This window comes from Aotus nancymaae, unplaced genomic scaffold (genome assembly GCF_030222135.1).
Source record: "Aotus nancymaae isolate 86718 unplaced genomic scaffold, 86718_ANA_hifiasm-v0.15.2.pri h1tg000057l, whole genome shotgun sequence".
NCBI classification, from domain to species: Eukaryota; Metazoa; Chordata; class Mammalia; order Primates; family Aotidae; genus Aotus; species Aotus nancymaae.
Window position 1 is genome coordinate 31871879 of NW_026988471.1, and position 27858 is coordinate 31899736.

Genomic DNA, 27858 nt, shown 5'->3' on the forward strand with positions numbered 1-27858 from the left:
TATTGAGGGCTTGTAATTCTACAGATGGAGGCTTCATTGTAATGGGACCTCACAAGTTGGTGAGGCCTGGGGACATGTGAAATACTTGTTCTAGATAGGATTTCCCTGTGAATTAAAAAAGAGAGGCCAGGCACAGTGGCTCATGCCTGTAATTCCAGCACTTTAGGAGGCCAAGGAGGGTGGGTCATGACATCAGGAGTTCGAGACCAGCCTGGTCAACATGGCGAAACCCCGTCTCTACTAAAAATACAAAAAATTACCTAGGCATGGTGGTACACCTGTAATTTCAGCTACTCGGGAGGCTGAGGTAGGAGAATTGCTTGAACCTGGGAGGCAGAGGTTGCAGTGAGCTGAGATTGTGCCACTGCACTCCAGCCTAGGTGACAGAGCGAGACTCTGTCTCAAAAAAGAAAGGCTATGTGAAAGCACTTTGCAAATTTTAAAATTTTATAGAAAAGTGCAGAATTGGTATTGTGAAGAAGACACATCAAGCGCAGCTCCTGTTAGGGTGGCTCTGCCAAGGCCAGACTCAGGTGAGAGGCATCAGGTAACGGGGATTCCGAAATGCTCCCCAAAGGCTGAGGACAGTGGCACACGCCTGTAATCCCAGCACTTTGGGAGGCCAAGGTGGATGGATCACTTGAGGTCAGGAGTTCAAGACCAGCCTGGCCAACACAGTGAAAGCCTGCTTCTACTAAAAATACAAAAATTAGCTGGGCATGGTGGTGGGCGCCTGTAGTCCCAGCTACTCAGGAGGCTGAAGCAGAAGAATCCTTTGAACCCAGGAGGTGGAGGTTGTAGTGAGCTGAGATCGTGCCACTACACTCCAGCCTGGGCAATAGAGTGAGTGAGACTCCGTCTCCTTAAAAAAAATGCTCCTCAAAGCAACACATGGGAATTTCATTGAGCACCTGCCGTATCCTCAGAATTTTTCTATCTGCTTAGGATTCAAAGATAATTAATTCTCATTCTCTGTTCTTCAGGAGCTCACTGTCCAAAGGGAGTCTGTCTCCCAGATCCACATGCTGAGGCTTGCTCCAGTGTGATGTGTGCACTGGAAAGAACCCAAACAGCCCCCTGAGAGCTGCCAGGGTTGGCAGTTCCGTGAGATCCCAGGTTTGAGTAGCCAAGCTGGGAGGAGCACCATTTGCCCACTGACTCTTGGGCAAAGCTGCAGCCTGCATCCCAGCCAGCAGAAAGCAGGTGGCATCACAGCTGAGTTTACCGCCACTGCAGGGCCCACGATATGCTTTTAGTCTTCTCTGCTTCAGATCCTTATTTTGCTTACTTAAAATTTCTGCAGAAAACAAACAGCTTCTGCCAAAATTGGCTCACAACATTAGTTTGCTAGTATAATCAGTTGTATGGCAAGAATGTACTGAGTAGCTCTTGGAAGGCAGTCAACACAAGAGGGATGCATCATTCTTCCAGGTCATCACACGTGGGTTGGACATGCTAACAGTCCCCAACAGCTATCAGGTGAGTATATGGATGATTATGCAGAGGCAGAGGCATTGCAGAAGGATGCTAACTAGATGTCACGAGTCAAGAATATTATAGAAGGATCTCTTTGCTGACAAGGAGGGTACCTCTAAGGTTCCTTCAGATGGGTTGGTTCTCTGTTCACTGTGATCACTACTATGCAAAGGCCTGTGGGCCATTTAGGAGAAAAGCATTCAGTCCAATTCTATAGACACAGTGAGCATGTGATATGCCCTAGGTGTTATGAGTAATATACCAAAGAGGAAATACACAGTTACTACTGTCAGGAACTCATGACCTGCTGCAGGGGTTGGCAAAGTATGGCTTGTGGGCCAATCTGGCTATTTCTGTAAATAATGTTTTACTGGAATCCAGACACACCTGTTTGTTTACATATTGTCTATGGCTGCTGAGCACCCACCATAAGGGCAAAGTTAAGTAGTTGTGACAGAGACCTTATCACCCACAAAACCTGTAATGTTTGACTGGATAGCCCTCAACAGAAAAGGCTGCCAACTTCTGGTCTTGCGGGAGGACACTGCTGTGCACAGTTAACTCTAATTCTTGGCTGTAGCGTCTTGAATAGGGTGGCGATCCATGGGTGCTGAAGGGGACAGCTGGCCGGCTGCCTCCCAGGGGCATTTCCACGACTTGCAGGCCCAGAAACTAGAGTTGGAAATGACCACAGAGTTTGTGATGGACTGACAGATGCCCAAACCACAGACTGACTTACAGGCTAGAAATGAACATGTTGCGTGGAATAGCCCTTTCAAGGACTAGAGTAATTGCTAGAGAGCCACCCTTTCTACAGAATACAGCACACATTCAAGTGTGACTACTTACACCGAGACTTTCTGATGAGCACGACTAGACAGCAGGGGGCCCTAGAATAGTTTGTTCAGGTTAAGGTGAGAAGAGGGGAGAATCTAGCCCTGTCTCTTGCTGGATGCCACCACTCCAGTGCCTGAAATCCAACCTCCCCACCCTAATCTGAATAGTCCTCCCCTGGAAAAGACTGGAAAATGCAAGAATGTGCTTCTTTGACTCTGGCCCTCCTCTAACAGCCCTGCTTCTGTTCACACAGACTTTCTGCAGCTTCCTTAACGTCACTGGCTAGAGGATACAGCTGTTGCTAGTAAAAGGCATTGTTCTTTTGAGCTAGCAGGCACTTTGTTCTTTTCCATGACACATTGTTTTATGAGCTCACTCTAGGGAAGAAACCGTCTATCTCTGTGCTCTGGTTCTTCAGGAGCACCTCATTGTCTCCCGCCGCCCACCCACCTGCACCTGACTACCATGGGCTGTGCCCTCATGGAGGCACCATCAAATGCTATCAGACCACCGGGAGAGCGCCCTTCATCCTGACTGAAGGTTTGGGAAAAAGCTTCTCAGAAGAGGTGATACTTGATACGGGCCCTGGAGGAGGAGGAGCAATTTGAGAAGAGAGCAGTGAGAGATGGCATCCAGGCAGGAGAGAAATGTCAGTGGTCACGGAGGCAGCGTGAAGGGAGTGTTGGCTGCACAAACCTGACGAGGCTCTTAGAGAGAGATGGAGAGGGAGACGGGGATGGAGATGGAGATGATAGAGACAGACAGACTGAAGATGGCAGAGGGGGGCTATGGGGAAGTGTGATGAGGCAGGAAAGAAAGACAGATCAAACGAGACTGAGAGGAGCCTGTGTGCCTGGGCTTTATTTTGGAGGCAATGGGAAACAGAAAGGGTTTTTGAGCATGATAGGACAATGAGGAGTTCTGTGGTGTAGGAAACCCAGCAGCCACGTGAAGTGCAGATTCAAAGTAAGGAAACTTCCCAGGGTTTGCTGATGATCTTGGTGAGAAGTGGCACAGGGGTGGTGGGAATGAAACTGAAAGAAAGGATGAACTTCCAGAGTGTGGCCGCGCTCAGTAGACAGGAATCAGGGAGGGCAGGAGGAGAGTAAAAGGCTCCTCTGAGCCTAAATCCAGATGTCGAGGAGATGGTGGCACTGTCAATAGAGTTGGAGCTCTTAGGAAGAAGAACAACGGGGAAGAAAAGGATGAGGTTTTTGACAAGTTGAATATGGGGTGAGCATAGGTCCAACTGAAAGCAGTGGAAATACAGATGTGAAAAATAAATGCGGTCGCATTGAAAAGTTGGGGCTCATTTTCACCTGAATGTTACCTAAGGTGAAGGGAAGAGAGGTCATCCAGGACAAAAGTACAGAATGAAAAGAAAAAGCAACCAAGCATGAAATCTTGGAGAATAATGTCCTCATTTAAGGGTGAGCAGATGAAGAGGAGCCCATAGAAGAGATTGAGGGACTGTCTTCATTCACTCATTCATGCAGGCATTCATTTGGTCAACAAATACTTTTTGGCACCGCCCACAGACAGATTTTGAGCACCAACGGTACACTCAGAAATGATGAGTCCAGAAATGATGCCCTCCAGAACTTCCAGTGAGGAAGGCACTCAGGAAAATGCAGCGCCCTAAGGGGTCCCTGAAAGGGCAGTGAGGAAGAACACAGTCTGATGGTGTCAAGTGCAGTGGAGGCTAAGAGGTGGGGAGGAGAAGATGGGGAAAGGGGAGAACTGGGGAGGCAAGAGGGACAAATGAGGGAGAAGAGAAGGGAGAGGAGAGAGGACAGAGGCACCGAGTGGGAATTTCTGATTCAAGAATCCTAGGCTGGCCTCGGTGGCTTATGCCTGTAGCCCAGCACTTTGGGAGGCCGAGGCGGGTGGATCGCCTGAGGTCAGGAGTTTGAGACCAGCCTGGCCAACATGGTGAAACCCTGTCTCTACTAAAAATATAAAATTCGCTGGGCATGGTGGCAGGTGCCTGTAGACCCAGCTACTTGGGAAGCTGAGGCAGGAGAATCACTTGAACCCAGGAGGTAGAGGTTGCAGTGATTTGAGATTGCCCCACTGCACTCCAGCCTGGGTGACAGAGAGGGACTCCATTTCAAAAATAAAAGAAGAAAGAATCCCGAGTTCTTTCCCCTGGCCTTACCTTAGAAAGCAGAGTAAGTGCTGACTTAATCAGGTTTGCCTCCATTGCCATAGCAACCTCTGGGACTCGCTTTGCTGCGCATTCTTGAGACCAGAAGTGAAGAAGTTACTTTATATCAAGTTACCTACCAATTAGGCTAGTGATTTCTTTTTTAAAGCATTCTTTTAAAGCCTTGCCATGTTTTCTCTTTCGAGAATTTATTTTTCACCTCTTTATTCACTGGGATTCTGGACCATAATATATGTAAACACAAAAAATACTAAAGATTGAAATAAAATTATTCTATTATCTGATTATAAAAGTGGCAATTGTTTAAAAAAAAAAAGCCTTGGAAAATACAATATAAAGCAGAAAATACAAATCACTCATTTTCCCACCACTCTTAGTATTCCATTGTTTTTCTTCCCAATCCTGTTTCTAGCCACATTTTATGGAATTTAAATATATTTTTATTGTTTATATACAGTTTCATATATAGTTTTGTTTGCTAACTAATTACATCATGGACATTTCCCCATGTCACTAAAATAACTATAAAATCATTTTGTTATACATAAACTTCACATTTTAGCTCTTCTTCTATTTTAATGCAGCAAATTGTCCACCTTTATACATAAATTGTTGTTCCTGAATCTTAAAAATAGTCAAATTTATTCACACTTCAAAATAATTTTTGTATTTTTTTCTTAGAATCTTTGTGTTTAAATTAATGTCTCATATATTTCAAAGAGCACTATTAATACAATTGAAAGTGATCACAGCATCTTTTGTCTCCAAATGCAAGTTATTTTGAAATGTGATCTGATTTTATTTTGTAAATTCCATTATTAAGAAATTTGACCCAAAGTTGAGAAATGATACATTTAGTCTTGACTCATGTCGTTCAGCCCTAGGTTTCCATCAGTGCTTGCTGGAATTCCATGGGTTTAGCACTGGTGGAACTGCTAATTTAAAAATCTGCTTTTCCAGATCTTTAAATTTGTCAGAGAATCTTAATCCTTAACCTAAGTTTTTTCCCTGATTTCTCTTTGTACATTTATTTCTTTTCTTAGTTTCATTATGATATATGAAACTAACATATCCTTTGTATGAGGATTCAGTGGTTACACCAGATAGCAAACAGGAAGTTATTTTTTGCTTGTTGGAAAAATTCACTTGCCTTATGTAGCTTTTCCCATTATTTTACTCTCAAACATTTGGTGTACTTCTGTTTTACCTGTGCTTCTTATCAGAAGACGATGGTTGGACTTTTAAGTAACTCTCTTTTAACTGACAAGTATAATTCATTTTTATTTAATTATGATCATTGATATATTTGGATTTGTTTTTACTATCTTCTTACACTATTTGTCCTGTAAAATTCCTACTCCATTTTTCTCCTCTAATATTTTGGAATGTATAGATTCTAATTTTTTAATGGTTAACGTTATTAATTATATTCACCCTCTTAACACTTAGAATATTTTAACTCTTTCTCAGCTTATAAACTAGTATTGTCCAGTATTTTATTTCTATTAAAAAGCCTTGTGGGCCTGGTGCAGTGGTTCATGCCTGTAATCCCAGCGCTTTGGGAGGCTGAGGTGGGTAGATCATGAGGTCAAGAGATTGAGACCATCCTGGCCAACATGGTGATACCCTGTCTCTACTACAAACACAAAAATTATCAGGGAGTGGTGGTGTGCACCTGTAGTCCCAGCTACTCAGGAGGCTGAGGCAGGAGAATCACTTGAATCCAGGAGGTGGAGATTGCAGTGATCCGAGGTCGTGCCACTGCACTCCAGCCTGGCAACAGAGCGAGACTCTGTCTCGGAAAAAAAAAAAAAGTCTTGTGAAATGTATCATATATAGAAGAGTTTACAACATGTATGTGTGTTTATACACACATACGTACACTCATATATTTACCATTTTAAAAAATAGGCTATGACCTCTGCTTTAGAAGCTCATCTCCCCCAACCTCTGATTTTTATAACTTTACAAATTAGATTTATTAGTGTTGATATTTATTAAGATGTATCCATGTAACTACAAATGTCTTTGATCACATGGTTATCTTTCTTTCAACTTACAGCTCACATCTCCCTTCGGGGTCCTTTTTCTTCTTTCCAAAGTATACATATCCTCAAGAAGTTCCTTTACTAAAGATCTGTCCATAGTAAATTATCCTGGCTTTTGTTCACCTAAATATATTCTATTGCATTCCCATGAAAGGTAAGTTTTACTAGGTATCCATTTACAAACGGAAACATTTTCCCCAGTATTTGAAGACATCGTCTTTTGGTTTCTGCTTATATTGATAAGAAGTTAGATGTAAAACAGAAAGCTGTCTTATTTTTAAGCTATTCAATTTGTCTTTAATGTTCTTTCATTTCACCAGGATAAGTCTGGGTGTGAATATGTTTTAGAATTTTTTTGTACTTCCTTAATATAAGGATCCACAGAAATTATTGAATATTGTTTCCATCTCATTTTCTCTAGTCACTGTTTCTGGAACTTTTATTAGATAAATGTTAGAACTTCTCACTTAAATTTTCATGTCTATATCATGATATCCTTCTCTTTTTCTCTCTGTACTATATTCTAAGTAGTTTTGGCTTACTCACCTTTCAATTTATTAATTATGGATTTCATTTCTAATTCATTAGTCAAGTCATGTTGAATTTAAAAATTCAACTATTTTACTTCCAGAAGTTGAGAATCTTCTTTGATGCTTATAACAGTATGTTGTTCTTTGCTCATGTTTTTAAAGTTTTTATTAAATATTGAAGACATATTTATTTATAAGCTATAGCTGTCTGGCACACTCTCCGATTTTGTAAATACAGTTTTATTAAAACACAGGCAAACCCATTCATTTACATTCTGTCCATGGCTGCTTTTCTACTAGAATAGCAAGGCTGAGTCTTTTTGACAGAGACCGCATGGCTTGCAAAGCCTAAAACGTATACTATCTGGCCTTTTAGAGAAAAGTTTGCCAACCTTGCTGTATGTGATAATTCCAACCCAGAGCCTGAATGTCTGATTCTACTGTTTGATGTTTCTAACCCTGTCTGATGATGTCTTACTCCATGGGTGGTCTTGTGATTTGTAAAAAAATTGTGAGCTCATTTTTGTTGAGGCATTAGCTGTGAGAATTTTATGAGGCTTGAATTGGAGAATATTCCTTCTATTTGTGTTTACCTTTGCCAAGTGCCTGGTCATTTTAAATTAATTTTTTTGGTTTGTTTGTTTAAAATAGTTTCAGAATAGGTACACAGAGTGAATCTGAACCCAGGCTTGAGGCCTGACTGGTGATTATTTATAACTTCTGATAGCGGGTAGGGACTTTTATTTTTCCTTCCAACCAAAATCAAGGCTAAGATGCAAAATTTTCTTTGCTATTTCCTTTGCATGGCAAATATTTTCTAGTTCACTATTTTATTGGGAATGTGGGCTTTTGGGGACTCATTCCAAAGTCTCCATGCAGGACACTACACGGCTTTGTCGCCTGCCTCCCCTGTCCCCCTTCCCCCGACATGGATATAAAAACTAAAAGCTCTAATTTACAAAATGTTGGCAAATGCCCTCAGGGTCTGATGCCTGCTCCAGTGAACATTTACCATGCTCATTCTGAATTCTGGCTTCCAACTTCATTTTTGGCCTCTGGGGATTAAGATACTTTCATTTCTTGCCAAGTTAGCTACTCATTTTGTCCAGCATTTTAAAGGTGCTTTTTGGGGGAGAATTTTCAGGATATAGAGTCTGTCATATTGCTGGAAGTAAACATCAGAAATTTTTAAATGAAAAAAACACACAATTAGGAAAATGGAAATAGAAAAGTTTCATAACACTCCAACAGGATTCCAAGCCTACCTAGTGTTTATTTATATCTGAGTTACGGGGCCCTGCCGTTTACTACTGCTAGGGGTGAGAGTGGGCAAACTTTTTCTGTAAAGGGCCGGATGGTAAGTACAGTTGTCCCTTAATATGCATAGGGGATTACTTCCGGGATACCCCATGGACAACAAAATCCATGGATGCTCAAGTCCCTGATATAAAATGGGATAGTATTTTCATATAACCTATGTACATCCTCTCGTATACTTTAAATCATCTCTAGATTACTGACAATATCTAATACAATGTAAATGCTGTGTAAAGAATTGTGTTGTATTGTTTTTAATTTATATTATTTTTATTGTATTTTTTTTCATTTTTCAAATATTTTTGATCCTTGGTTGGTTGAATCCATGGATGTGGAGCCCTCACATATGGAGGGCTGACTGTATTTTGAGCTTTGCAAGCCATATGCAACTACTCAACTCAGCCACTTTATCATGAAAACAGCCATAATTACATAATATGTAACGAATGGGCATGGCTGTGTTCCAAAAACCTTTATTTACAAAAGGAGGCCCTTAGCTGGATTTGAACTTCACTCTATAGATTGCACACCCCGGCCTTGTACGAGTTAACACATTTCTTTAAGCATCAGTTGTTTCATCTCTAAAAGGGAAAAAATAATAATACCTGTGTCATCCATAGGTTGTTCGAGCATTAAATTCGTGAATTTGTCAGAGGCATTTGAACCGTAGCAAGTCCATCTTAAATAGGAGTAAAATGAGAGACCTGCTGGGCGGCATTCCCAGAAGACTAGGCATTCTTAGTTAACAGATGAGATAGGAGCTCTGCACAAGATGCAGGTCGCAAAAGCCCTGCTGATAAAACAGGACGTCATAAGAAAGCCTGCCCAAAACCACCAAAACCAAGATGGTGATGAAAGTGACCTCTAGTCATCCTTACTGCTCATTATATGCAAATTATAATGTATTAGCATACTAAAAGACACTCCCACCAGCACCGTGCCAGTTTACAAATGCCATGGAAACGTTTGGACGTTACCCTACATAGTCTAAAAAGGGAAGGGACTCTTAGTTCCAGGAAATCTCCACCCCTTTCCCCAGAAAGCTCATGAATAATCCACCCCTTGTTTAGCACATAGTCTAGAAATAACTACATTTAGTCAAGGAGCCCATGACACTTCTCTGCCTGTAGGGTAGCCATTCTTTTGTTTATTTCTCTAAAAAACTTGCTTTCACTTTATGGATTCACCCTGAGTTCTTTCTCGCTCAAGGTCCCAGAACACTCTCTTCAGGTCTGGATCAGGACCCCTTTCCAGTAACAAATTCATGTAAGTGGTAGTGTTAGCTATGATGTTGCTGCTGGAAGTGATGATGATGATTTGAAACCAGTTTCTTGATTTTTTAAGATCATAAGGTGTCTTGCCTTCAAATCATTTAAATACATCCAATGTAGCTTCCTATGCTGCTGCTGATGACACGCAATAGCTAGCTAACAATACTGCAGTAACTAATGACCCCCAAATCTCAGTGGCTTTAAAGAACTCGGATTTAAGTTTTGCTCATACTACATTCCATCACAGGTCGATGAGGGGTTCTCCTCACTGTCATTCCTCTGGGGCCCAGGCCGATTGAGTTTGAGTGTTCCACCATCTTGAAATCACTGGTCACTACAGAGGAAAGAGCTTTGGAGGATCTTTAAACAACAATGAAATGCTTGGTCTGCAAGTGATGTGTTATTTCTCTGTACAGTTCACAGTCAGAGTTGGTTACATCATCTTTCTCTCCCACTAGCTTATTGCTTGGGTTGCTGGGTGTGTTGTCACAGACAAGCTTCATCTGTTGGCCTTTGCAAAGAGTGCCTAGAAGTGCAGAGCTTCTAACCCAAGGCCATAAGCTTCCCAGGGCAGCCCACATCCAGGGAATGCTTCCTGTGTGGGTAGAAAGGCCCATCCCTTTCAACCCAATGTGGGACAATTTTGATGGCCATTTTAGATCTGGAAATCTCTGGAATTTGACTCAGTCTGTTGTTGGGCCACCTGGCTTCTACCTCTGCCCAATCCTGCTTGCCCTTCTCCTTTCCACAGGGGTTCTTCCCAAGGATACTCCTTAATAAGCATCCTGTATACTAAATTTCTTCTCAGGGTTCTTCTCTAAAAACTCAATCTGTGACATTCACCATGTGCCCAAGAGAAGGAAGGCTGGAAATATCTCCTGAGGAACACCAAGGACTACCTCACTCACTAAAGTGAACACGGGTAGCCCTTACAGATGGGAGAGACTAAGATCACAACCATGATAATAGCTAATATTTATTGAGACTCACCTGCCGCATGCTGCACTAAAATCTGTTACTTGGATTTGCTCACTTAATCTTCACAACACCCTATGTATTAAAATTAGGGATTAGGCTAGGGAATGACAAGCTATGGCCTGCAGACCAAATCTGCCCACACTTGTGCCTTTATGTATTGTCTGTGGCTACTTTCATGCTGTAAGTGCAGAGTTGAGTTGTTGTGACAGACACTGCATGACCCACAAAGTTGAAAATATTTACCATCTAGTCCTTTCCAGAAAAAGCTTGCTGAATCCTGTTTTGGGTAATATTTTCATTTTATAGATAGCAAAATTGAAGCTTGCAGAAGTATGTGGTTTATTAAATCACAGAACATCAATTTTTGTCATGTAGATCAAAGATAAAATTCTAAGTACCCCAACCAACTGAACGAACTCCTTCCCCCAGCCAAGGGCATTTCAAAGTTAACTTGAAAAACTAGTTCAGGCCATGATGGGAAGAGGGCCGTCAGACAGGCCTCATTATGCCCTCCTTCCTTAGGAATTCAGGCACAACTGACCAGAGTCAACATTAAAACAGGCCAAGAGTGGTGGCTCATGCCTGCAATCCCAGCACTTTGGGAGGCCAAGGCAGGCAGATCACTTGAGGTCAGGAGTTCAAAACCAGCCTGACCAACATGGCAAAACCCCGTCTTTATTAAAAATTCAAAATTAGCCAGGCGGTGAACGCCTGTAATCCCAGCTCTTTGGGAGGCTGAGGCAGGAGAATCACTTGAACCTGGGAGGCAGAAGTTGCAGTGAGCCAAGATTGCACCATTGCATTCCAGCTTGGGCAACAAGAGTGAAACTGTCTCAAACAAACAAACAGAAAACAAAAGCAAAACCCCCCCAAAAAATCATTAAAACAGAGGCTTGAAACTGACAAAACAGACTCTTTGCAGCAATAAGATACCAACATGACAGCAGACCCTGAAAGAAACTGAAGTATATATATTTTTTTACATTTTCTGAAAAGGCCCTGCAAAGCTGTCTCTTGTAGAGAAAATCTTCATTCTGTAGAGAATCTCCTTCCCTTTCCAGGTGTTTCCTTGATCTAGGAGATCATTAGCTGAGTTTAGGATCTTTTTAAGTCTAGTAAGAAACATTTACAATCTCTTTTCTCTGAAGCCAGCTACCTGGAGGCTTCATCTGTATCAGAAAATCTTTGAATCTACCTATGACCTGAAAAACCCCTGCCCCACCCCGTTTTGTATTGTCTCACCTTTCCAGATTGAACCCATTCTACACCTTAACTGTATTGATTGATAGCTTATGTCTCCCTAAAATGTACAAAACCAGGCTGCATCTCCACTACCTTTGGCACACTGGGGCTGTGTCATGGGTCATGGTCCTAATATTTGGCTCAGAATAAATCTCTTCCACTGCTTCACAATTTCATTCTTTTTGTCAGCAGTCATGAAGACAAACATTTAAAGAGCAGGCCCCTTCTGTGATGCAGGTGCAGGCCCCCACCCCCGCACCATGCCATTGATGGCCTTTGTAAGTGCTCAGTGAATGATTATGATTTTCTTCCCTTCTCTTCTTCCCACCATCCTTCTTTGTAAACTCGATGCCTTATCTTCCATCTTTGCTCTAAATCCCCTCCCAGACAAGTTCTGTTTTCTAGCGACAAGAGTATCTGACATTGCAATCGTGTGGCCTCTTTCTACCAAGTGAAAAACACAAGAGATGCATCCATTTTTGGTACCTTTGACTATAAAACCTCTGGAGGAAGTTCTGTTTTTCCGAAATGGCTTTTACTGGAAGAGTTAGGGTGGTAAATCTGTAGAGCCTGAGTTGGCTACCAGGAAACACTTCATGATGGCTGAGAAATTATTCCACATGCTGAACCTTAAAGTGATAACATAAAATGGCAGCCTTAACAGATCCCTTAGAATCTAAGGCTGAGATTACCTGTTTCCAATGCTTCCAGCTGAGAAGCGGCTCCCAGGACAGCACTGAGTAACTCAAAAGCATTCCCTCTTAAAGTGATTATTCAAGGGGATTCAAGAGTTTAATTCTGTAATGCCCATCCAGCTGCTTCCTAGATTCTTCCAGAACATGGGCCTTATGCCCCTAAATTCACTCCCATACTTAGAAGCAGAACTGGGAACTGAGCTCCATTTTTTGATACCAAAATTTGTGCTCTTCACTGTGCATTTCACTCCCTACTGGTACACTAATATCCAGGATCATGTATTTACTTTCTACAGATACCATTATCTGTGCTCATGTAAACTGTCTGGCAATTAGCAGCAAGAAGATTATAGGAAGAGGTTCTACCTAGCCATCTCTGTATACCATGCCTTCTAAAGAGACTGTCCCTGACTTTCAGAGAGAATCCTTGGATTTAGTCAGGAGTATTAGATCCCTAAATAAAAATGTCTAAAATCTTTTCCCCATTCTTCGTTGTTGTTTTTGACACAGGGTCTCACTCTGTCACCCAGGCTGGAGTGGTGGTGCGATCACAGCTCACTGCAGCCTCGACCTCCCAGGATCAAGTGATCACCTTAGCCTCCCAGTACACTTGGCTAATTTTTTGTGTTTTTGGTAGAGATGGGGTTTCACCATGTTTCCCAGGCTGGTCTTGAACACCTGAGCTCAAGCAAGCCACCTGCCTTGGCATCCCAAAGTGCTGGGATTACAGACATGAACAACTGTGCCCAGGCTGTTTTTTAGTGGTATAAATTTAAGGGGCAAAACTGCAGTTTTGTTACATGGGTGTATTGGGTAGTGGTGAAGTCTGAGTTTTCAGTGTGGCCATCACCTGAATAGTATATGTTATACCTATTACGTAATTTCTCATCCTCATTTTTGGTTCATTAAAAAACAGCTGGCCCTCAAACATGGCTAGGGAATGGTGCACAAATGAAAGAATGAGTCAATGAAAGAATTAATCAATTAATCAATCTCCAGACCCTTGACAACTTAAGGATCTTGGGCAAGTTTTATGCTCATGATAAACAAACAAAAAGAAGATAGCAGGTTTCTTATTGCTGACTTAGGCATCAGAAGTCACAAACACTTTAAACAGAGTTTAACAAACACTGAGCCTTCACTATGAATTTATTTAACAAACACTGAGCCTTCGCTATGAATTGCACACCGTGATAGGCACTGAGGATATGACATGCAAGTTCTCTCTGCCCTCAGCACAGGCCGGCCTCTGGAGATGATGCTGAAGCATGGAACTTAGTGTGGGCACAGGAAGCTTCACCTGGGGCTTTGGCCAGTTGCTTGTATGTAGGGAATAGAACATAGGGAGACATGTATGGATAGAAGATCCCCTTTCTAGTAAGTGAATTGGAAGTGCAATATCCAGGTGGAGGATTGGGAAGGGTTAAGTGTAAGGTTCTTGGGCAGCTGGGAAGTGTAACTCGATCCATCTCAGTAGTAGCTTTTTAAACCTGGGCTTTAAAACCAGGAAACCTGGAGAAATCAGACTCTGGGCTGGTTTTACTGGTCTCGCCTCTCTGTTTAGAAAGATAGCTCTTGCCTGTATAGCTGGTGTTTCTTTGGCAGTGTGAGAGACTTCTGTATATTGCTCAGTTTATGCATATTATGATGACTTTTACTAGTTGCAATTCTCAGAGTATGTCCTGGTCTCCAGGAACAGGGGAAGTTAAGAGGACAACAAAAGAGAGATGTTTTAAAAGCACTGACTATTTTAATGACATAATTTCATCAATATTACAGTGTTCAGACACAAATCGAAGAGGATTGTTTCTACAGAACTTTTCAAACCATTAATTTAGGATTAGGAAACTCTCCTCACTCCCCCTAAGGCCACTGCTTGATTCAGTTAAAGCAACTTAATTCAGGTTAGGGTAAAATGTAAGCAAACGCCATTGCTCAGCAGAATGCTGCCTGAAAACAGCTAAAGACAAGTCAGAATGTCCCAAACCACCTCAAGCATTATTAACCAAGACCTGCCTTAATTCTGGTTTATCTCATGATGACCAAGGAGAAAAAAAGTCTTCCCCTGCCAGAAGTATTCTATGTCTATTACAGAGCATGGATTGTGTGTTCAATGGCCATAAGAGAATGGATAATATACATAAGAGTTCAGAAGAGAGAGTAAACTGAAGTTTAGGGCATTTCAAAGGACTTCATGGACGAAAAGGATCTCGAATTCTAATTGAAGGAGAAGGAAGACTTAGTTGAGGAGGTGAGAGAATTTCAGAATGATAGGTAGGGAGGGTTGGAGGCAGGAATTTGGGTATCCTATTTCTGCAGACTAGTGACTGATCAGGGTCTTTTTTTTTTCCCCTTCCAAAGAGAAAGAAGAAAAATATTAGGTTGGTGCAAAAGTTATTGCGATTTTGCAAGGTAATGGCAAGAACCACAATTAGTTTTGCACCAACCTAAATAGGTAGCTACATGTAGCTGGAACAGAAGGTTTGTTTGGGGATGTAGCCCAAGATTAAGTTGAAAAGTAAGAAGGAGGCAATCTGTGAAGGGTCTTAGGTCTCAGAAGAGCAGACGAGGCTAGGAGTTGATATGTAGAGGTGGAATAGGACCTTTTCTCCTTGTTTTCTTCTTGTTTCTAGGTTGCTGTAGTCACTATACAATGTCTTCCTCAGTTTGACGGCAGGCAGAAAGGTTATTGAAAAAAAATTAGGATCAAGTGTTAAACTCAGGCAGCATCATGTTCTAGTGCAATTCGGTGAAAATTAAATGTAGATAAAAGATATAATGATTTTAATAACTCCCTGAGATTTAGGTAAAGAAGCAATTCTAGGCTGGGCACAGTGGCTCATGCCTGTAATCCCAGCACTTAGGGAGGCTGAGGTGGGTGGGTGGATCACCCGAGATCAGGAGTTGGAGTCCGGCCTGGCCAACATGGTGGAACCCCATCTCTACTAAAAATACAAAAATTAGCTGGATATGGTGGCGCATGGCTGTAATCCTAGCTGCTTGGGAGGCTGAGGCAGGAGAATCACTTGAACCCGAGAGGTGGAGGTCGCAGTGAGCCAAGACCGCACCACTACCCTCCAGCCTGGGAGACAGAGCAAAACTCCATCTCAAAAAAAAAAAAAAAAAAAAAGAAGCAATTTTAGTAACTTAACAACATGAAAGACACTGAAGTTGAAGCAAAGCAGGGGGTTCCCTTTAAAACTGGATCACACTTTATAAGTAGCTGTATCCAAATGGAGAGAACATGATTGCCATCCAGCACTTAAACAACCTGGCAGGTGTCTGGGCATCTTTGAGCTGAAATTTAAGCAGGGAAATGAGTCATTGGAAAAGTTCCGATGACTGAATAGAATGTCAAAGAAGTGTTCAAAACTGAGATACCAAAGTAAAATAAAATTTGGAGGTCTTTTGGTGATCCAGAGGCAAGTGTTTCATAGATTTTTCTGTTGAAGTGCATCTCATTTTGTTGTGTATCCAAAGTGTTTTCCAAGATGCAAACTCCTTGAGAGCAGAAACATATTTCCTTCATGCCTCATTGAATGCAGGCCAATCAGTGGCCTGATGAGGTTTGGAGGGTGTGAATGACAAGTGTAAATAAAATTGTGTTGACAGCTATTTAATTTTCATGTAGTTTCATGTTTAATGTTCAAAAGTTCTGAATAAATGGGCATGACAAATCTCAGTGAAAGCTAAATTAATTAACACATTTTGGCTAGCTGCAGAGAGCCATTCTGCTGTCCTCGGCAGTCTGCACTGTGTGATACTCATCTTGATTATAAGTAAGGCAAGTGAGGAGGGGAAAGGAAAACTTTATTTGTAGTGAGTTCCCTTTTTGTTGATTGGCTCCTCTAAATTTGTAGCAAGGCAGACCATGCCCCTGACCCATTTTCCTCCGATAGGTCTTGTTTCCCAGCCTGTAGTTCCTTTTTCATACCTGCTGCACATGTGATGATTTGTTCAGGATCTATTTATTCCAGGAGGCTCTGTGATCCCTGTGGACAGGGTCTGTATTGCCATGACCAGGCACTGAGGGCCAGCACAAAGGCACTTGCTGGTCTAGGGGCAACTTTGGGTTGCAATCCAACATATTAATACTAACTCCTCCATCTGAAATGGAAATCTGCTCTGAATTTGCTGTAAGGTTCTATGGAAGCTAGCTGAGGGCCCTATAGTTGTTCAATAAATGTTTGTTATATGAAAACTAAAGGGAAGGGAAGAGAACTGCTGGGGTAAATCTCAGTTCTACTTTTTGCTCTATTCCAGGGGCTATGTCGTCTTTTTCTGCAAAGCAGACCTGTTTCCACCTTGCTCACATAGCTTGGCAGAGGGACACTTACATTTTCATCACATGAGCCTCTGCTTTAATTGTGCATTTGTAAAGCTTCATGTTTTTTTTTCTCATGGAAGCAGAGTCGAAGGTTGGAGGAGGTCACACACTTCTAAACTCCCTCACCCCTGCTTTCTTTGAGATGGAGTCTTGCTCTGTCACCCAGGCTGGAGTGCATTGGTGAGATCTCAGCTCACTGCAACATCTGCCTCCCAGGTTCAAGCAGTTCTCCTGCCTCAGCCTCCCAAGTAGCTGGGACTACAGACACCCCACCACAACACCAGGCCTAATTTTTCTATTTTATTTTATTTTAATTAGAGATGGGGTTTCACCATGTTGGTCAGGCTGGTCTCGAAGTCTTGACCTCAAGTGATCTGCCTGCTTCCACCTCCCAAAATGCTGGGATTACAGGTGTGAGCCACTGTGCCCAGCCCCCAACCCCTACCTTTTGATGAAATGGTTAAAAATACAAAACAGGTCTATGTGAGTGAATAAGGTACTCATTTTTGAGCAGTCATGAGCTCAAGATTCCATTCTTGGCCTACTGCTTGTGTAGGAGAACATGAGACTTCCTGTCCCTACCACTTTGTGTGAGGTGTGGGGCAGCTAGCCACACTGTGCTAACACCTAATAAGGTTGCAGATTTAATTCTAGCCCAAATCTGCACAAATCAATGTTCAGGTTAGAGCTAGGTGATGTTCAGGAAAGGCTGCCAGACTCCAACTGAGGAAATGGAGCCATAGGTTCTGTTTAAAATTCTCTCATTTCATTTTTTCATTTTCTCCATCTACCTCTCTGCCTGCTCCCTTTCTCATTCATTGCTTTCTGCTTCCTTCCCTCTTACTCTGTTCATTCCTCTTCCTTCTTTGCCTCTATCCATGTTTCTGGCCCTCACTCTCTGTCTTTCCCCTTCTCACCCTCTCTCTCCTGTTTCCTCTCCTTTCACTTTCCTTTCCCTCAGTCTCTCTCTCGCTCTTACTCTCTCTCAGTCTCTCTCTTGCTCTTTTCTCTCTCTCTCTTCCTTTGATCTACAGCCTACTGGCATCTCGTTTCTTTTCCTTCTCCCTTCCCTTTTTCTTTCTAAGAATTTCTTGATGAAACGAAGAGGACTAAAAGGAGCTCCATGAAATCCTTGCCTGGAAGAAAACATGGGTGGACGCGCTTCTGATCATAGGCAGCCACTAAATTTGATTTGTAGCTGATCTTAAAAGTAGGAAAAGATTTTCAATTACAAAACTCATAAAGTGTAAAGATGAGGGAACTGGCCGCATTTTGAGTTTGACTAATGGTCTCAAAGAGCTTTAAAATGTTTGGCATTTGCCAGCCTCTTTCTTCTCCTAATCCTCAAACTCATGAGTTTTTATGGCAAACATAATCCTGTTTTCTGATTCATTTACACTTAGCTCATCTGAGTATTGTTTTGTAAAAGCCATCTGAAGTCCAAGAAGTTTTATGAGATCTTTGAAGACTTGTTTTTTGAACCAGGAAGTTGTGTACTGCCAATATAAATGGACTTTGAACTTTAGGGGGGTTTGAGTCCAGCATCTATAGCATTAAACTGGGTCTAGACTTGGCAAAGGACCATCCCCATGCCTGACAGAAACTGGGCTTTCACTTTCAGAATAACAGTGAGTTTGGTGTTTTGGGTAAGTGACCATCTCAGATGATAGTACGTGGGGTGCATAACACGTTTTTCAAGGATTATCTTGCTAGTTGCATAAATAGCAAGGGACTTATGTGGAAAACTGTGATTTTGCTGGAGAGTGGGGCTGTTTGCTCATGTGTATATTTCCATATAAATCGTGTGTACACACACGTAAACCAACATGTAGAGGGATGGGATTGACATTCACACTAGAGATTTATATATATATTTTAAAATTATTTTTATTTTTATTATTTTTTTGAGATGGAGTCTCGCTTTGTCACCCAGGCTGTGCCACCCAGTGGCTCAATCTTGGCTCACTGCAACCTCCACCTGCAGGCTTCAAGCAATTCTCCTGCTTTAGCCTCCTGAGTAGCTGGGATTACAGGCACACACCACCACGCTCGGCTAATTTTTCTATTTTTAGTATAGATGAGGTTTCACCATGTTGGTCAGGCTGGGCTGGCCTCAAATTCCTCACCTGAAGTAATCTGTCTTCCTTGGCCTCCCAAAGTGCTGGGATTACAGGTGTGAGACACTGCACCTGGCTTTTTTTTTTTTTTTTTTTTTTTTAGAGATGGGGTTTCACCATTTTGCCTAGGCTGGTCTCAAACTCCTGAGCTCAACTGATCCGCATACCTTGGCCTCTCTAAGTACTGGGATTACAGGCATGAGCCACCGTGCCCAGCCTCACACTAGATATTTTTTTTCCCCTGTGGTTTTGTTTCAGAGATGATCTGATTGTGATATATCCAAATTTGTCATAAGGCAGGTTGTAATTGGGTTGAAGATTGGTGTGAAATGCCCACCCCTGCATTGCTGTGGGTTGAGAGGAAAATAGCATTACATATTTTTTAATAGTTAAAACATTTTTTTCTGCAGAGCCATATGGTTAAGGTAATTTCCACACCCCCCCACCCTTCACCAAATACAAGGATCTCAGGCAGATTCCCAGGACCTCTGGAAACTGAGGTTCAGAGAGGCAAAATAACTTGCTCAAGTTTCCATGGGACGTTGCTATGGTTTGGCTGTGTCCTCACCCAAATCTCATCTTGTAATCCTATAATCCCCACCTGTCTTGGGAGGAACCCGGTGGGAGGTAATCTAATCATGGGGGTGGTTACCCTCATGCTGTTCTCGTGATAGTGAGCTCTCAGGAGATCTGATGGTTTTAAAGGGGCTTTCCTCTCTTTGGCTTTGGCACTTCTCCTTGCTGCTGCTATGTGAAGAAGGATGTGTTTGCTTCCCCTTCTGCCATAATTGTAAGTTTCCTGAGGCCTTCCTAGCCCTGCGAAACTGTGAATCAATTAAACTTCTTTCCTTTACAAATTACCCAGTCTTGAGTATGTATTTGAAGGGCAACAACAGACTAATACAGAAGTAAAGCAGCAGGTAGAGCCCAGCCCTGCAGAGTCCCCATCCAGGCTGTACCGTCCACAGGTAGCTGCCACTTGATTGCCCAAAAGCAGCTTTGATGCTTGCCATCTGTCCATCTGGGGCCTGAGAGTGACCCACCAGAACAGCCAATCCACCACTGAAGACAGGTACAGGCTGGTCTTGTTGGGGATGCTGTGCTTTACTCTTTCCTGAGCTTTCACCTGTCTGACATCTTTCTCCTGTCCTGGTTCTGCAGAATGTTGTAGCTATGCTCCTCACCCTCCTCCTACCCTCCATCCATTTCAACTGCTGTTACATAATCCCCACCTGAGCGGTAAGAGCTCTGTGAACTGATATGAGTTGCAGGTAGGAAAGATTTTCCCTACATGTTAGTGAATTTTCTAGAAGATGACAAAGAATTGTGGGCTGTACTATGATACAGGTATCATACAAATCATGTTCTCCCTTGTGAGAGGTCTATCATGATCTTAAAGTGTTGCTTCATTCAGTTGTTGTTTATCTTTCTTAAGCTTTCATTTATATCTTCTCTTCCTAACAAGAAAGCAAGTTTCTTAAAAGGCTTTATGCCTTGTGATCCTTTGTATTTCCACAGCCTCGGCGTCTCCTTCAGAGATTGAGTGGATATTTACTAGTTTCTGTTGTATCCTTCATACAGAACCTGGTGCTGAGAGACAGCTTCTTTTCTTGTTTGTTTTTTGAAATTTTCTTAAGACTAGTCAAGTACAGTATCAGGAAGAGGGGAAAGAGTAGAACAAGGAGTTGGATCTGTAACTGACTGTGAACAATCGAGGTAAGTCATTACCTTCGAACCAACCTGGGAGGCAGCCTTGTGACTCATCTCCTTCCTCCATCTTCTCAGCTAGTTTACTTTGGCCTGGCTCAGAGGCTGACCTAGAACGCTCCTGTCCAGAGGGACCCTGGATGTTCTTAGAGACATAGACTGCTAGGGCTGGAAGGGACTTTTCATCCAATTCCTCTGTGACAGAGGAGGAAGTGGAGGTTCAGAAGGAGAGGTGAGCTGCCTGTGGTCCTTCAGCTGACCAATGAAAGTGTTAGGACTGGACTTGAAGGCTCTTCCCTCCAGTCCAGCGCCATTTATTCCATGACAGTGCCTCCCAAACTGTGTTCTCACAGGCAACTGGTGCTCAGGCAGCTGGACTGAGGCCCTGGCTGCCAAATCAAATATTGGAGGTCTTTCTCCAATGCACAGAAAAAAAATTAATTAATGGGTTAAGTTTCCTTAGGCTTAAATGATTTTTTCCATTAATTTTCTTAAACCATTGTCACCTGCTACCAATTGTCTACTAGCCAACAAAAGCAGGCAACAAAACAAATGGGTAAGCCGCAAGTAAATAAGAACAAGAACCACCAAAGCCTTGGAAACACACCATCATTCTTAAGTTAAAGACTTAAAAAAAAAAAAAAAAAGACTGCTATGACCATGGGCTTTCTATCGTATACACATAACAAAACCATGCATTTTACTGGTGACATTGTTTTGAATTCAAATGCTAAAAGTAAATATGTCATTATTTCGTGGTTTTCCCCAAAGAGCACTATGACCCCCAGGACTATCCCTGGAACATTCTGCCATCTCTCTTAATGGGTCAGGTCACCTCCAAGCGGGGTGACCTGTCGGATTAAGGTCCGGTGAACGGATCCGTCTTTATTAAAAACAATAAATGGCTTAGGGTTGTCAGGGATCCTGAACTCTATTCCTAACCTAAAGGCCCAGGGACAGGGCTGTCTCTGCGGTTGTCCCTGGGCGGTTCTCCCCGTCCACGCGGGCGCCCTCTGCTGCCCGCTCTGCACTCCCATACCTGCCAAGCGAGGAGTGGGGTACCAGAGGATGCAGACCGAGAAGCAGTCACTGGGACTTTACAGCCCCACAGCCAGCCACCTAAAGGCTCTCCGATGGAGACCTCAGAGCGCCCCGACAGCCCTTTCTGGGGCCCGATTTGGTATTTGAATTCAACCCCGTAGCAAGTATCCCAGCAAACACGGATAAGAAAGTGCCGGGGCTTCCAAACAGTATCAAACGCATGAGGCTTGGGAAAGGACAGGACCGTTGAGTAACTTTGCTGAGCCATTTGTCCTCTCCCGGGACACGGGACCGGGGCGTGGGGACCTCCGCCTCGGCGACCCACAGGAGCAACCCCTGTGGGTGTGGAGGGTGGCGGCGCGCTCTCGGGCTCCTCGCACGCCTTCCCCAATTAGGTTCTGCCGCCTGACGTCACGTCTGCCGGAGATTGGCTGCTCAGGTCTGACACCCGGGGCCACGGGAGAGAAACTTTTAAAAGACTTCGCCGCCGGGGCTGCCTCGGAGTATCCCGCGCGCTCTCTCGCTCGCCCTCGGCCACCCTCGCCGGGCCCCGCTGCGGCGCGCGCTGCACCCCTGGCCAGGCGCGCGGACCCTCACCTTGCGCGGCCCGCATCCCTCGCCCCTCCCCGCCCCCCGGGCTCCGCGCTCCCCACCCCCACGCCCGCCGCCCGCTCCCCGCCGCAATCGGCCGGGGTCTGGGGCCACTCAGCCGCCCGCGGAGCTTCCTCCCTCGCCACTGACTTGGGCTCCTCCCGCCTTTCCCGGGTTCTCGCCTGCTCTCGGGGAAGCCCGAGCGCGCGGGGAAGGGCGAGCCGCACGGCCGGGGGAGGGAGCCAGACCGCGCGCGGCCGGTCGCGCCGGCTGGGGCCCGCAATGGCGGGGGCCTGGATCAGGTGGGGGCTCCTGCTCTGGGCAGGGCTGTTCGCGTCGTCGGCGCACGGCCGGGTGCGGAGGATCACCTACGTGGTGCGCCCGGGCCCCGGCCTGGCGGCGGGCGCATTGCCCCTGAGCGGGCCCCCGAGTCCGCGGACCTTCAACGTCGCGCTCAACGCCAGGTACAGCCGCAGCTCGGCGTCCGCCGGCGCCCCCAGCCGCGCCTCCCTCGTGATCCCCTCGGAGCGGACCCGGCGCACAAGCAAGCCCCGCGGCGCGGCCCTGCAGGGGCTCCGACCGCCGCCGCCGCCGCCGCCGCCGCCGGAGCCGGCGCGTCCCGGGGCCCCCGGCGGGCAGCTCCACCCCAAGCCCGGCGGCCACCCGGCGGCCGCCCCGTTCGCCAGACAAGGCAGGGAAGTCGTGCGCTCCAAGGTGCCGCTGGAGACCCAGAGCGGCGGGGGCTCCAGGCTGCAGGTTCACCAGAAGCAGCAGCTGCAGGGGTAAGCCCACACCCCCTTCCGCTCGCCAGCCCGCCCGCTCGCCCGCCTCGCGTGCGCCGCGGGCGGAGGGACCCACGGGGTCAGGGCCACTTGGAGCCCCGCGGTGGCCGGGGCGGTCGCGCGCGGTGGGTCAGCTTTCTCCTGCCAGACTCCCCCTTCGCTAAGCGCCGCGGGAAGAGCAGAGTGCGGGGAAGCCCAGGAACTGTTACAGACGCGAACTCCCACTGCATTGTTACCGAGCTGCGGGTAAACACAAAAGGCATTTCTGCCTGGGGCGTAACCTCCTCGCGCAAATCCAACTGTTCCTAGAAGATGGGCGTAAACATGAGGTCACTACAGTTAAATCCCTCAGCATCAATTAAATTCTTTGCAACTGAGTTTTAATTTTGGTCTAGCTAATGAAAAAAATATTTCGAGGGAGGGCTAGTCGTAAAGATCCAGCTCCTGTTCTGTGGCCTGGAATTTTCAGCATCAGAGAAATCGTGGGCTTGGGCTTCCCTGCACCTGTGGGGTCTGCTTTCCTAGAGTGGAGTGTCTTGGTGTTGATACAAGTTTTAGTTGGACTGTTTCTGTTATTGGGTGTTCATAGTCTCTTCTCTTTGTGGGCCCCCTCTTCCCCCCAGTTCATCTCAGGTTGGGGTGTAGGGAAAACTTGTTTTGCTTATTTGGCATGTTTTCTTCAGGGGTGATTCCAGTCCATGTGACCTCACTCCTTTTTGGACACTTCTCTCTGAAACTGATTTTCAATTTAAAATGTTGGCCCAGATAATAGAAAAAATAAAATTGACTCTACTGTGATATGGGGGTAAGAAAACCATTTGTTTGGCCCTCGTTCTTCCCTCCTGTATGGCTCTAGGTTATGCAGGCTTTTTGGTTCCCTCACCATTCCCCGATATATGGGTCTTGCCACTCTGCTTGGGCAGCTTTGGGTTGGGCATCAGGGTACCTGTTAGGACTCTCCCTCGTCCAGAGGGATGCAGAAGCTGGAAGCTGGCCTTTCTGGAACCTGCTGGAAGCTTGGGTTCTTGGGAAGGGAGTCTTTCTGCTGCTGGACTCAGCGGTCTTGCTTTGTTTCAGGGTCAATGTTTGTGGCGAGCGGTGCTGTCATGGCTGGAGTAAGGCCCCTGGCTCCCAGAGGTGCACCAAACGTAAGTTGCCAAGTTCACAGTGACCCTGCACAGTAGACAAAGCGGGGCTGTCCACATGGGGTCATCCCACAAGGGCCACTTGAAAGGGCTCTGGGGAAGTTAAAGTCTGAAGTACAATCCATCCGTTTCTTGCAGGCTTCATTACCACCTAGGAAGGGCTGGGTCAGGGTAGTGTCAGTGTCAATGCCAGTGGCAATGCATTGCACAAAACCGTGCTGTGCAGCCAAGATTTCTCTGAACTCAGTGGAGATACGCATCACTCTGGCACATCTGTGAATCAGGAGCTAGGAAAAAAATTTCCATTTAAGGATATGCCATATGGCAGAACCAATATAATTAAGTTAAACATGATACCAACAAATTAAAGACATTCTTTATGGTGATGGCAGGAGGGGATTGGGGAGTAGAGGGCCCTATTGTGGAGTGAAACATCAATAGTTTTTATAGCTTCCTGAAATCAGCAACCAGAACCTTTCATCCTTGAGGCATGATGGTTTTCTAGAATGCGCTTCTCTATGCTCTTCAGAACTGATGGGTGAGGTTCTCTGCAGTGCTTCTCCAGTTCACATGCACGCCCAGAAGTGTTTTAGAAAAATATGTTAATGATGCATATAGATTTGAGAACACTGGAGATTTTTTTCTCCTATGCATTGTGAAGTTAAGGATCAAGTTAAGATGTATTTTGAGGCTCTTCTTGACAAATTGATGCTATCGGGTGCTCACTGGAAATAAAGGAGTCTTACTTCCCCCTCAGAAAAAGTGAAGCATTTTTAGTTGTTTTTTGCATAGAGATTGAGGCATTCCCATGTGGACTGGAATTGTTCGAAATTTCTGCTCCTTGGATTTTAAAATACAGGTGGGTGAATTAAAAAAATTTCAGATACAGTCAATTGAGTGACCTTGTTTGTTGAAAAATATCTTCAATCCTGAAGGAAACAGAAGGGCTCTGGCATAATGGCCTTATTTTTGTAAAAAGGAATGTCCACATGTTTTATGATGTCTTCTGATTAAGGGGTAATGGCAGACATGAATAGCCTTCTGACTATTGAACTGAAACCATTAGATCAGAAATGCTCAGTGTTCTATGCATTTTAGATTAAATTGTAATTTTTCATTTTTTAACTTCTTAAATTATACTTGTCAGAAATGTGTTAGCATTTATTTAGAATTTAGCATTGCTCAGGCCAAATGACATGCCCTTCCCTCCCCACAGTAACTCATTCTTGTCCATAACCTGCTATGATATTGTTTGCCTGTAACATGGAGATAACTCATCTATCACAGCACCATTACAATGGGATATTGCTGTGTAAAGGTTAAAAATACAGAATAGGGCTGGGCACGGTGGCTCATGCCTGTAATCCCAGCACTTTGGGAGGCCAAGGCAGGCAGATCACTTGAGGTCAGGAGTTGGAGACCAGCTTGGCCAACATGGTGAAACCCTGTCTCCACTAAAAAATTAGCCAGTAGACTGGGCATGGTGGCTCACGCCTCTAATCCCAGCACTTTGGGACGCCAAGGTGGGTGGATCACTTGAGGCCAGGAGTTCGAGACCAGCCTGGGCAACATGGTGAAACCCCATCTCTACTAAAATTACAAAAAAATTATTTGAGTGTGGCGGCGTGTGCCTGTAATCCTAGCTACTGGGGAGACTGAGGCAGGAGAACCACTTGACACCAGGAGGTGAAGGTTGCAGTGATCTGAGATTGCGCCGCTGCACTCCAGCCTGGGCGACAATGACTCTGTCTTAAAAAGAAAAAAAAAAAAAAAAAAATTAGCCGGGCATGGTGGCCCATGCCTGTAATTTTAGCTACTCACGAGTCCGAGGCAAGAGAATCGCTTGTACCTGGGAGCGGGAGATTGCAGCGAGCAGAGATTGTGCTGGGAGATGCAGAGAGACTCTGTCTCAAAAAAAGCAAAAACTTCAGAGCAGGATTTTATAGATGGGCAGATGCTCCTTGATGCCTTAGAGAGAATGCTCTAAGGCTTTAATAAGTTTGCTTGGCAAATGATGCAATTGAGTGCCCTCTCTGAAAAGAAGATAGGCCCCCATTTTCAGGTTGCTTGGAGATCTGGGGATCTAGAGATGTTCTAGAAAATCCCAGATGCTCCAGATTTTGAGGAATCACGTCATGGCTTCCTGCTTCTCCAGGCAAGAGAGGCAAAGACTTGTGTGCCTAGGTTGAGCTGGGTTTGCCCCCTGGTGATCCAGAGAGAGAGAGAGAGAGAGAGAGAGAGAGAGAGACCACAGAAGACTGCTGGTCAGAAAAATGAGTGTTGAAGTTACTTACAGAGCTCTAGAGCAAAGTGGTATATTGGTTGAATCTTGCGGTACCTACAACCAATGCTTCTAGCATTTGTCTTAAGTTTTCCTACCGGCTTCTAGGAGGTAGCCCTCAGACAACACCAGGATCTAAGCAGTGTGGCATCATTTTCCTTTTCTGTGTTTTTTAGCATTCAGAAGATTAGCCTTCCTGTCCTTCCCAGTTTAACAAATGAATTCAGGTACAAATGCTAGAAACTTAATTCACAGCTCTCTTCAGAAATAATTGTATTTTAAAAAGGCATGCTGGGTTAGGTCAGTGTGTAATCCAAAATAATGTATCTCTGAGGTGGATATTTAAAATAGGGGACTTATTTTGTGTGTGTCTGGGAGATCCAGAGAGCTGAGAGAGCCTCTACCTTCAGATGGGACCACTGGGATTCCCGCTGATGCTGTAAACCTCTTCTGTCCATGGCTGAGTAGTGTGATGCTGGGAAAGACTCCTGGCTTTGGGGTCAGAAGACCTGGATTCAAATGCTGAAGCCCTCACTAGCTGTGTGGCCTTAGGGGGTTCACTTGACCTGTCTGGACCTCTGTTTTCTGGTTCAGAAATGACTGTGCTAAAACCTTGCCTTCTTTGTAGGATGGTTGCAGGTATTAAGATGAAAGGGAATGAGTATGAAAGCCTTGAGGAAACCAGAAAGGTTAATATTAGAGATTAGTATTGGATCAAGTCAAGTAAATCCAGTCTCCTTTGTCGATGACTTGGTTTTCTTCTTTCTCTTTGTGGTCTCCTTCTTCTCTCACTTCCTTATTATGTTGAGATTGAACAGTGACACTTGGGTATGGTTTAGTACACATAAGAATACAAAAACCAATGATACGTTTACATCAAGCTCCCCCTTATATTAGTCATCATAAAATGTACACGTACATTTAAATGTATAACCAGGATGTCTTTAAATTGTCATCATATTTTGAAGATAATGAAGAATTTGAGTTTATATTGGTCATGTCCAGTTGATGCAAAAAAACATTTCTGTGCAAGAGATTGGAGGTGTTCATGTTCAGTATTTGCCTTATCCAGTGAAGAAGATAAGGTATCCCTTTGAGCAACGCTGGATTGTTTTTAGTCGATTGAAACCTCATTTAAATGGGCCATGAGCAAATGCTTCTGAAGACTACAGATTTAGTGAACCTTAAATTGCAAATCAGGGAGACGTGAACGAGTAATGGCAGACCCACACGGGGGCAAAGAGTGGGTATGTGCGTTCACCAAAGTGGTCCTCCAGGATCTAGCTGCCCAGTCAGTCTGTGGAGA

General features: G+C 44.4%; 1 protein-coding gene and 1 long non-coding RNA gene across 11 annotated transcripts in view; both read left to right on the plus strand.

Annotated features, from left to right (window-relative positions):
* The first annotated feature begins 2705 nt into the window (after positions 1–2705).
* LOC105733116 (uncharacterized) lies at positions 2706–21440 on the plus strand. Of its 4 annotated transcripts, none has more exons than XR_010337990.1 (4): positions 2706–2853; positions 3649–3743; positions 3856–4022; positions 20524–21440. It is a non-coding gene; the product is annotated as an uncharacterized LOC105733116 (long non-coding RNA). The 4 variants fall into 4 exon arrangements; XR_001111186.2 differs by having other exon boundaries at positions 2744–2962; XR_010337989.1 differs by lacking the exon at positions 3649–3743 and having other exon boundaries at positions 2706–3279.
* A 1186-nt stretch (positions 21441–22626) lies between these two features.
* The window catches only part of LTBP1 (latent transforming growth factor beta binding protein 1), a 458896-nt gene continuing 453664 nt past the window's right edge, over positions 22627–27858 (plus strand). For 6 of the 7 annotated variants that reach the window (XM_064363976.1, XM_064363978.1, XM_064363977.1 and 3 more), the window contains exons 1-2: positions 22627–23126; positions 24204–24274. In XM_064363976.1, coding sequence (XP_064220046.1) covers positions 22627–23126; positions 24204–24274 — 571 coding nt within the window. Of the gene's footprint in view, positions 23127–23326; positions 23373–24203; positions 24275–27858 lie in introns of those variants that run through there. The other variant, XM_064363985.1, reaches the window with a different exon arrangement.